The 11875-nt window shown below is 40.5% G+C and overlaps 1 protein-coding gene across 1 annotated transcript; it reads right to left on the reverse strand.

Moving 5' to 3' along the window:
• Positions 1-3111: 3111 nt before the first annotated feature.
• LOC140106213 (beta-microseminoprotein-like) lies at positions 3112-7494 on the reverse strand. The gene is made up of 4 exons (XM_072130500.1): positions 7395-7494; positions 5803-5911; positions 5416-5521; positions 3112-3361 (listed from the first exon to the last, which is right to left on the reverse strand). The coding sequence occupies exons 1-4, from the start codon at positions 7395-7397 to the stop codon at positions 3235-3237; spliced, it is 345 nt and encodes a 114-aa protein (XP_071986601.1). The 5' UTR covers positions 7398-7494; the 3' UTR covers positions 3112-3234.
• Between the last annotated feature and the right edge of the window lie 4381 nt (positions 7495-11875).

Below are 11875 nucleotides of genomic sequence, written 5' to 3' on the forward strand. Positions count from 1 at the left end.
GCATCGGAAAATTGCTCAGCAGCAACCGGACAAGTGGTTTGTGACTGTGGGAAGGGTCCAGAAAACAGCTCCTCAGAGTATGCCGGTTCAAGTGCCAAATTTTGCTGGGAGGGGGCAGACTGGGGGGAAGGAGGCTGAGGTGGAGGAGCTGGAGGAGTGCTGATTTCGGTGACATGGGTGGACTGCGTGGAAGACTGACTGGTGGACAAATGGCTAGAAGCATTGTCCGCAATCCACGACATCACCTCTTCGCACTGTTCTGGCCTCAACAGTGCTCTACCACGAGTCCCAGTAACTTGAGACATGATGAACCTAGGGAGTGTAGCTCTGCGGCGTTCCCCTGCTCCCTCATCAGCAGGTGGTGTCTCACCCCGCCCAGGACCACGGCCTCTGACCCCTGCAGTAGTTGGACGCCCACGTCCACGCCACGCTAGTTTCTAACCTACACTGACAGCACACAACTGGATTTTGTGCTTTGCCTGATGACTTTGAGCTATAAAATGAAATAAAGGTAAAAAATAAATAAATCAGCAGACTCTGCCTAATTCTAATCAAACCCCTAATAAATTGTCCCACTTCGTTGTTTGAGGTGGATATGCGTGTCACTAAGAGCTAAACACAACGGTCGCAGGTCTCCCAGCAAATTCCTCACAATATGGTACTAGCTGCACTACTAATGCCAGCAAGCCCAGCCACAAGCAAACAAAAAAAAGGAAAATATAACGCTATTGTAGGCCTAAGTAAGCTGTTGGGGTTCTCCTATGGCTATTTTGTAGCCTACACTGAAAGCACACTGCTTTGCAAGATGAGTTTGAGCTATAAAATGAAATAAAGGTAAAAAAAAGAGCTAAACACAACGGTAGCAAGTCCCCCTGCAAATTCCTCACAATATGGTACTAGCTGCACTACTAGTGCCAGCAAGCCCAGCCACAAGCAAATTAAAAAAAAAAAGTATAACGTTATTGTAGCCCTAAGAAGGGCTGTTGGGTTCTTGGAGAATCACTCCTGCCTAACACTATTCTAATAGAACACCCTAATGCTTTCCCTGACCAGCAGCAGCTCTCTCCCTAGCGGCATACAGACACAGAATGATCCGAGCAGCGCGGGCAGGGGCTAGTCTATTCCAGGGTCACCTGATCTGGCCAGCCAACCACTGCTATCGACGTGTAAGGGTACCACGTCATGCTGGGTGGAGTGCAGAGTCTCCTGGCTTGTGATTGGCTCTGTTTCTGGCCGCCAAAAAGCAAAACGGCGGGAGATGCCATTTTCTCGAGCGGGCGAAGTATTCGTCCGAGCAACGAGCAGTTTCGAGTACGCTAATGCTCGAACGAGCATCAATCTCGGACGAGTATGTTCTCTCATCTCTAGTCATTTTCGTTCTTTTTTTAACTGTTGGATGATACAAGGATCAAATAGTAGTCACCTATGGTTTTATCATCTTGAACCTGTGGAGGTGAGGTCCTTATATTTACATATAGCTCTTTTTAAAATAACTGATAGCACATCTATACATATGTATGGGGACCTGGGAACCATAGTCTTTCATGACATAAGTTGCTGATGCATCTTGAGAAGTGACATGACTATGTTCAGACCATGCATAGAGATAGGGGCTAATCGGGACATCTCAAAGTTCAGATCATGCATGAAGTGCATATCTTGTTATAAACATACGTGCTGCATATTAGTCATTCTGAGTATCGTACAATCAGTCTGGAGGTGTGTCTCAGATGATACATACCTCTGCGTCATAACACCGCTGTAAGTATCAGGACGTGTTCAGAGGGGATTCCCACGTAAGCTCCTCCCATCTTCCTCCAGGAGTGGTTGCTCGGTGTGAACCAATAGGCATCGTGAGTGACGTCAGGAGGCGGGTGGAATGGGGCGGGAGCTCGTCCACTATACATATCGGCACTCGCCGCAACTCGCGGCTGACTGTAGCCGCCAGCATCCTGATCTGTTATTATCTGCTATTATTATTTTTTTCTACCGTCTGTCTTTTGACAGTGTAATCGAGAGACTCCCGATGAACCTAAAGAATCAGTGGGGGAAACGCGTTGATATAAGAGACTAAATCTGTGTTAATTACAGTAGATGTGGACTGTGTTTAAAAGATGCATCCACTATTGTGCAGTAGAAAATGATTGCACAATTAGGGATGTTAAACTATGTATACTCTAAGCATCCGTTAGATCTAGATAGCAACAGTGGATTTGGATTGTGCACAAATATTACATCCACTGTTGCAAAATAGAAAAGAGACTATAGTGATACAGGGTGTATACAAATATATCAATCGTACACCCACTAATGTGAGGGCATCAGTTCTACAAGAGTTGTCAGCAGTGGGATATTATTGTGTACAGCTGTTTGTCCCAAAGTTAGCCTTTCACCTCCTAGTTTCTCCACCAGAGGTGTTGTATCTAATATTGTAGGACCCCTAGTGGTAGATGTAGGTATGTGACATTATGTACTAGGCTATATGATCCGTGCTCAGAAGGGGGTTTTTTTGCAGTATCTATTGGCAGACTTTTTTGGTTTGAGTCATCCCCTTAATAATGATGTTAAGTTAAATTTTACCCTTTATCCGTTTTTTCGGTGAGCTGTTAGCAAACTTTGTTTCAGAACCCTCTGCATGGGATCAGATTTCAGGCTTCTGTGATTCTAAACCACTCCCAGGGCTGACAGTTGCCTTCAGGATCAATGGGTATGTCATTTTGAGTTCAGTTTGTGTTCAGCAACAGATTGAGTGATGGGCAGCTGAATCAGTCAGCTGCTATGGGTGGCATCCAGGAACTCCTTTATATATCTGATTTCTGGTTAATTCACTTCTCTGACACTTGTTGTCTGCTTCTCTTGCCTTTTGTTATTGCTTTGCCATACTCTGAAACCTTGACACCCTATTCTCTTGCTATTTGATGCCTTACCGCCATCTTGGATTTGACCTGGTTTGTTGTGATCTTGCTTGTCTGTCTATTATCTGCTGTTTGTCCCTCTGTGTCTTGTCTTGGCCTTCTCTATTGTGCCACTTTATTACAGTAATGGATCAAGAAATGATCACCTGTCATGTATCTATTTTTACAACTATACAGAAAAATTGATCAAACATGGTTATATACTGCTGCATATAATGTATAACATGAAAACATAGTAATTTGTGTTATCATCCAAGGCATATATAAGGAATATAAATGTATTTGTTGCAATTTTTCTTCTTTATATTGAGAATTGTGTTCATCCTACACTTGAGTGTGGACAAGTCTTGCAAGGATCATCATTTCTAACCACATGGTATTTGCAGTTGTCCTTATCAAAGATGACTGTGCACTTTTCTTTGTCGTACTTGACTGGTCGGCCACCACTAAATGAGGAAGACAATAATATATTAAAAAACTGTTTCATGTTATATTATAGATGCATAATCATACAAGTATAATACAATGCTATTATGTCCAATAGCTAAATATTGAAGGGAAAAAATTACAGTATTTTTCGGACTATAAGGTGCACTGGAGTATAAGACGCACCATGAATAAATGCCTGCTAAAACATCTAGGTTCATATATAAAGCGCACTGGAGTATAAGGCGCATCTCATTATAAGGATGAATGACCAGCAGGTGTCAGATCTGTGCACAGTTCAAGGCAACTAAATACGGTTCATATATAAGGCGCACTGAACTATAAGGCGCACCTTTGATTTCTGAGAAAATTTAAGGATTTTTTGTGCCCCTTATAGTCCGATTATTTACATGAATTTCCATATTTATTACCATTAACATATCTGGAATAAACCTAATCTCATCTGGATTGGTAATGTTAAATTGTACCTGTTTCACCAGAAGCCTTGTAACTACTATGAAGAAGTGAAGGGTGAGAGCAAAAAATAAGTAATGGTCAGATGGCGATGCTAATAAACACGGAGTACAAGCAAAGTGTAGTTTGTACTGGACAATGACTAAAAAACAAAAACCTTAAGAAAAATATGAATCTATGTATTTTCTTATTCCTTATCATTGGGCATTTTTCCTGAGACAGACAACTATCTTATTTCTAAGGGACCAGTTCTGTTTTTGCGCCTAAATGAGGTGCATTGTTGCTTCTGAATTATCACAAGCTACAGCCATATGTGATGAGTTGACTTCCTTAATCTTATTAATAACATGTGAGTCTCAGCATAATTTTGCAACTGCACTTTACTTTAGACACGATATTGGCGCAAAATACCATATATACTCGAGTATAAGCCTAGTTTTTCAGCATAAAAAATGTGCTGAAACCCCAAACTTGGCTTATACTCAAGTAAAAAAAATATAGGTTTTAACAGGTTTTTGTGGTAAAATTAGGGGCCTCGGCTTATACTTGGGTCGGCTTTTACTCGAGTATATACGGTAATTGCAATGTTTGATTCTGGCACTTACACGTAAGCCTCATATAAGCTCCCCTCTGCTTCTCTCCCACACCATAGCATAAAATAACAAGCTGCATTCCTCCTCCTCAGCAGTGAGATTTCCTGGCAGCTTTCATCTGGTGCTGATCTTCTGCTGCCCCCCTGTAATTCTTGCCAGTATTCCTCCTCAGACACTGGTGTGGTCATCCTGCTACATGGGGACACTTCTCTGTTCTGTCTCTCTCACTCATTTCTTTTCTATCCTGCTCTGAGCTGCTGTTTTTGCAGATTATTTGTAATTAGAAGCCCATGAACTATAAACAGAAGCTGCATGTAGTGTCTGGCTAATCTCTTTTGTTGTACTATACAGGGGATACACTGCTCTGCGGAAAAGCTCAGTGCTTGCTTCTCAGTCTATGCCTCCTTAAGGCTGGCATGATTATGTGCCTAAATGAAAAAGTTGCTACTGATGAATCATTAGTAGCAATCATGAAAAGGTGCAAAAACAACAGATACATCTGGTCCCATATGTCTACATTTGAGGGACAATGGCCCACATCTATCAAAACTAGTGCAGCCAGATTAATCAAACCTAGTTTACAGTATTCATTAGTCTGGCGCCCCCTGCACTGCTTAGTAAGTGTGCACCATTTTTTATGCTGCAGAATTGTGGCGCACACCAGTAATATAAGTAGCGCATGGCCCGACTTAGCAGTAACACGCCCCTTTTAGGTGCACACTTTTTCTGTCTTGTCGGACACAGTGCAGCCATGACACAAAACGGCACAGACACTTTGTAAATACATGTGCAAGCAGTTTCACCTTCTTTCTAGTCCAAAGTCAGACAGAAAACACTGAATGTGGGATTCTATCTTCACACAGGTAATTGTTTTTATGACATGCAACTGAAGAAATGTATATATACTGTATAAACCCCTTTAAGCAAAACCTTGGGATCACATTCAATTTCAGAGAATAACCCAATACTGTATAGTGACTATTTACATCCAAAATAAAACATCTTACACTTGGCAGCAATGTAAGGATCCATCAGTAGAGCAGCTACAATCCATACAGTCCCTTGTCCTCCAAGATGAGCCATATTTATAAATCTTTCCGTTAAGATCACATCCTAGAAAATAAAAGTAACTTATTAGCATGAGATACAAATGCAGAATCTAATTTTACATTGTCTATTACAAGGGTCCATTATATAAGTTTTTCTTAGAGTGACTTGAAGCTATTTGCTGAATTACAAATATTAACAGGCAATTAAAACAGAAAGTACTAAAATCATTTGTCTATTTCCTGTGTGTATCAAACCAAGAGAGATGGTTCAAAAAAGTGATCATCATCATGAATGGTTTAGTCTCCAGTGCTTTACCCCATGTGCCTGTTCTTGCTTATTCTTACCTTCAGGCTCTCTACCTCTACGTGCCTTGGGTCCTGTGTTAAAGCAGGCAGCATTACAGATTCCCACAATAATTCCAACACCGAACAAAGCAATCACCAAAAAGTATTTCTGGAATAAAATGACAAAGAGGTCAAATTTTCTGAATAGTAATAAATAGCCAATCGGTGCATAGTCTGGGGAAACCTAACTTAGTCATTTAATGTGTTATTTTACATGAAGAAACATGTACAGGCAGTCCCCGGGTTACGTACAAGATGAATTTGTAAGTTGAATTTGTATGTAAGTCGAAACTGTATATTTTATAATTGTAGATCCAGACAAAAATGATTTTGGCCCCAGTGACAATTGGAGTTCAAACATTTTTTGCTGTAATGGGACCAAGGATTATCAATAAAGCTTCTTTACAGACACCTTACAGCTGATTATTGCAGTCTGGGACTATAGTAAAGCATCCAGAGACTTCACCAGAGGTCAGAGGGGTCTGTCTGTAACAATGTGTTGTCTGTAACAATGGGTTGTCTGTAAGTCGGGTGTCCTTAAGTAGGGGACCGCCTGTAATTGAATGGACAAAGATTTGTGTTGTTACAACTATATATTTAATAGATGATGTGCATTAAGTTGGGGTAGTTTGCATAACATACCAATTCTACTAAAAGCTTTCTATCACTTAAACATTTACCTCTATTGACCCGGGGAGCCCTGGGGTCAGGGAGTACTACTAAGTGCACGCTCCTACAGAGAAGACTGTCAATCACTGAGCCCAATAGACTCCAAATGATGGAATAGGCAGGAATTTTAATCAATTCAGCACAGTTTCACCCCTTTACGGATAATGAAAATACTTTCCCTAAATTACATATTGTAAAAAATATTTTAGAAATAAAAGATTTTTAAAATAATATAAAACAGCTTGCAAAAAACATTTGAATGTTATTGGAGGTTATATATCTAATCTCTAGTTCTTTCCTGTCTTTTTTCTGTCTGCTCCTTTGATAATTTGTCAATCTCACTTTTTCCTTGTGTGAAATGTTTTTTTAATCAGATTTCTTTTTGCAGCATTTGTTACAAATGTCTTAAAAATATTGTACAAATTTCTCAAAACACTTCTTTCCATTTTTGAAGTTTTCCTTTAAAAAATGACCCAAATTTTAGACAATTTGTAAAGATAAATGTCATTTGTGACATTTAGAACATCTGGAATAGAAGATAAATGTGTCTTGCTTCTGTCGGACAACAATGTTTTTAGTTGGATCACAAGGCATTGTATTCATTGTTCGTATGAGAGTCTATGAGAGTGTACAGGAAGTTCTCGCTGATGCTTTTGTCCATTTGTCCAACTTGCCACACGATTACATATTCATCGGACTTGAATGCACATTTCAAAAAGATACAAAAACTGAACTGCACCAAAAAAAGTTGCAATGAAGACAGAAAAAAAGGAAGAAAAATAAAGAGAAATGGCCCCCTCCCCGGTGTATTATTTCTAAAGCCTCCTAATATATATGCAGTACATTTCTGCATTTATTAGCTGTGTAAAGTACATCCGAATCTGTAATATATGTAGCTGATAATATAGCAGTATGACACTTACCATGATGAGATGTTCTCTGGAGGTACTGAACTTTTGTATTGTCGGTTATTTAAACTCTCAGATGGGTAAATATTGAGAAATTGCTTATCCCGGGGAAAATAACTGTTTTTCTCAATTTATCTTTTTTGGCTCCACACACTTGGCTCACATTTCTGATTCACAGACTACAACATTCATTCTGTGTGCAAAGTTAATCAAAATTTTGTATATTTTTCACTTGTTTTACAAATAATAATACAATAACAATACAATATAATAATATAATAACAATATAATATTTTCATAGACAAAAAAAGGCCACCAAACAACTGACCATAGCACAAATAATGATTATCATTTGATACCACCGGCCACGGCCAGTTTTATTTGCTACAGTCATGGCGATAAGTGTTGAGAATGACACAAATATTATGTTTTCACATGATCTGTTGCCCTTTGGTTTTTATGTGTGTTTGTCAAATGTTTTATCACATACAGAAATACAAGTGCAATCATATTATGAGTAACAAAAGCTTTTATTGTCAGTTAGAATGAGTTACTGCAGCAAGTCAATATTTGCAGTGCTGACCCTTCTTCTTCAGGACCTCTGCAATTCTCCCTGGCAGCTCTCATTCAACTTCTGGACCAAATCCTGACTGCTAGCCGTCCATTCTTGCACAATCAATGCTTGCATTTTGTCACAATTTGTTGGTTTTTGTTTGTCCACCCGTCTCTTGATGACTGACCACAAGTTCTTAATGGGATTAAGATCTGGGGAGTTTTCAGGCCATGGACCCAAAATCTCTCTGTTTTGTTCCCTGAGCCATTTAGTTATCACCTTTGCTTTATGGCAAGGTGCTCCATCATGCTGGAAAAGGCATTGTTGATCACCAAACTGCTCTTGGACGGTTGGGAGAAGTTGCTCTTGGAGGACATTCTGGTCCCATTCTTTATTCATGGATGTGTTTTTAGGCAAGACTGTGAGAGATCCGATTCCCTTGGCTGAGAAGCCGCCCCACACATGAATGGTTGCAGCATGCTTTACAGTTGGCATGAGACAAGACTATCGCTCACCTTGTCTTCTCCCAACAAGCTGTTTTCCAGATGTTCCAAACAATCAGAAAGGGGATTCATCTGAGAAAATGACTTTACCCCAGTCCTCAGCAGTCCACTCCCTGTACCTTTTGCAAAATATCAGTCTGTCCCTGATGTTTTTTCTGGAGAGAAGTGGCTTCTTTGCTGCCCTCTTTGACACCAAGCCTTGCTCCAAGAGTCTCCACCTCAGTGGCAGTTAAATCAGTCAGGAGGGTATTGCAATCCACCAACAAAAGTGAAGTATACATTAATTTTGTCTGTGATTCTCTCCAATTTATCTTATCCCATAATGCGTTCCAGTTTGACAACAAGTGGTTCTTACAGGTTGTAGGAACAGCTATGGGGACTCCGGTCGCCTGCACCCTAGCAAATCTCTTTTTAGCTGTTTTCGAAGAAGATTTCATCTTCACGACTAATAATCCATATATTAGGTACATTAAATCCTACTCTAGATATGTGGACGACATTTTCCTGGTATGGGCAGGCTCAAAACGAGAATTTGAGGATTTTGTAATGTATATAAATAATAACAGCATGAACATGAAGTTTACATCAAAATTCTTAGATGTGATGGTAGTCATTGGCATGGAGGGTATATCAACGGAAGGTTTTAGGAAGGAAACTGCGACAAACTCTATCCTACATTATAAAAGCTTCCACCCTGTACATACTAAAGATGGTATCCCTTACAGTCAGCTTCTGCGACTCCGCAGAATAAATAGCAAAGAAGACACCTTTAATGCTCAGTCAGATGAGTTGGAAACACGCTTGAGGGAAAGAGAATATCCCCCACAGGTTTTAAAAAAAGCCCGAATGAAAATTACGGGAATTAAACGATCGGAACTATTAGATAGATCTAAAAAATCATCTTTAAGAAAAAAAGACAGACAGACACTTATGTATATGGGAGCAGGTTACCTCAGTGTATACAGCGCTGTATATGGGGAGATAACTAACCAAGTATCTGCCCCAGGTCACCTCACATACTACATACATGGCTGATATGTCAGCTTATTGCTCAACATACTGCATAATGCCCTAATGTATATGGGGGGTAGGTACCTCACACACTTTACATATCACTGATTTATATGAGGGTGTACTTACCTCATACACTGTAGATCTTTTATTTTATATAAAAGTAAAAAAACATAACAATACAAACCAAACATAATATATAATATATACAATATCTTACCTGCTGGTCCAGCCCCATTCATACCTAGCAAAAACAACTTACAATACACCAAAATGAATAAACACCAAATACCACAACCCCCACCCAACTGATTATCAAAACCTAAACCAAACCAATAAACAATGACAAGCCACACCCACAAATAAACAAAAATGACCATATCACTGTACATATCACGAGAGCTCCGGTAAGAGCCTACCGTTTTTAGATGTACGCATCACCATAGACAAAGATCGAGCATTAACAACAGAGATTTTTCGCAAGACCACCTCGACAAATTCTTTGTTGAGATGGGAAAGCAGTCACCCGATACCCCTAAAACGTGGCATCCCTAGGGGGCAGTATCTGCGCCTGAGAAGGAACTGCTCGGATACAGATACTTTCATTAAACAAGCGAATGATCTATGCCTCAGATTTCAAGCAAAGGGATACCCAGATAAAATCTTAAGGGCAGCATACCAAAATGCGCTCCAAAAAGACCGTCATGAACTCCTCAAAAACAAACTGAGATGAAGGAGGAGAGGCTGATTAGATTAATTACAACATTTAATAATGGAGCTATAGATGCAAAAAGGGTGCTGGAGAGGCACTGGGATATCTTGCTAATGGACCCTGATATAAGGAAAGTAGTGAGCCCCTATGCAACGGTAACCTATAGAAAAGGGCGATCACTAAAGGATAGGTTGGTCCATAGTCACTACACTCAAAGTCAAAACAGCACATGGCTTGATAGATCAACCAGAATCACTGGTAGCTTTAAGTGTAGTGGATGCGTTGCCTGCCCTCAGATGCTAAGATGCGATTCATTCACATCTACAGTGACAGGCACCACCTACAAAATTAAACAATTCATAAACTGCAAAACACAAGGGGTGGTATATCGAGCTGTATGCGAATGCAGGATTGAATATGTAGGGAAGACCATCTGTGAACTGAGAAGGAGCGCATTTAGGGGATATCGCACATAAAATAGATACATCCCTGGCACGTCATATTAATCTGGTTCACAATGGAGATGTAAGCAAAATTAAATTCCATGGAATTGAAGCAGTGCAGAAACCAGTGAGGGGGGGGGGGTGACTGGGACAGATTAATTCTACAACGAGAAACTAAATGGATCTTCCTTCTGGATACGGTCGCACCCAAAGGCCTCAATGAGATGCTGAACTTTACCTCCTTCTTGCAGAATCACTTCTCTACATTCTGAATGTATACAGCAGTGGAGCATATCATTATATTAGAGAGTCAGTTATTACTGTAAGTGATCTTTTGCCTGTAATAACCTTGTTATGTATGTGTGTCTGTAAAAGCATTTAGTGCTCTGACGGTACCATATTGAGAAGTCAAAGAGACATAGCCATGACCCAAAGTAAAGGCCTTTTCTGGATCCTTCAGCAACCTAGCCAAGGGAGCAATGTACAAAATTTGCCCCTATAGCATTTTATCGCGGTTTTGTTGATGCGGCTAAGCTGCTGGAGAGTAGTGGTTCCTTATCCCCGCCCACTCAACAGCAGTAACAGACCTGATTGGCTGAACGCTGAATGACGGGAGGGAACCATGTCAGTGACGATGGTAGTGCGATGATGTGTAGTTCGTCTCGCCCCTAGTTACTGACTCCGCCCACGGCCCCACGTGAACGCTGCAGAGTCACATGACCGGCCTGCAGGAGGTGAGTGGGTGGGCCAACAAGGTTATTTTAGGCTCGCGCGCACAGAATGTGGCGCCGACGCCGGACAGAAACCTAGTGTTTAGTTAGCTAGATTCGGGTAGAGGTGAGCCACTGCTCACACCCGACACCCGATAAAATAAGTAATGCTATAAGGCCAACGCCTACATATAGAAATTGGGAGTGCCGCGGTCTTTGTAACTTAAAACACAGCAACCCGCTGATTTTTGTTTCCCCTGAGGAGTGCATATGATGGTGCACGAAACGCGTAGGGAATAAGGAGTACTAACAAATTTAGAATCCAGGGTGCACTAGGTTGCATGCAGGGACAGTTTTTTGGGGACCGCCCTTGTCGCCAAGTGAAGACTGGTGAGACCAAACCTGTTTATTTCCCTTACCTAATACAATGCTGTCATCCTGTTATGCAAAAGTGTAATTAATGTGCATCTGGTGACCTTTTGATTTATTGATCTCTTGTGTTCAATACACAAGGCATATTTTATACATTTGTATTTTTGTTACTAATTTTATTACAAGCTTATG

This window comes from Engystomops pustulosus, chromosome 11 (assembly GCF_040894005.1).
Source record: "Engystomops pustulosus chromosome 11, aEngPut4.maternal, whole genome shotgun sequence".
Taxonomy (NCBI): domain Eukaryota; kingdom Metazoa; phylum Chordata; class Amphibia; order Anura; family Leptodactylidae; genus Engystomops; species Engystomops pustulosus.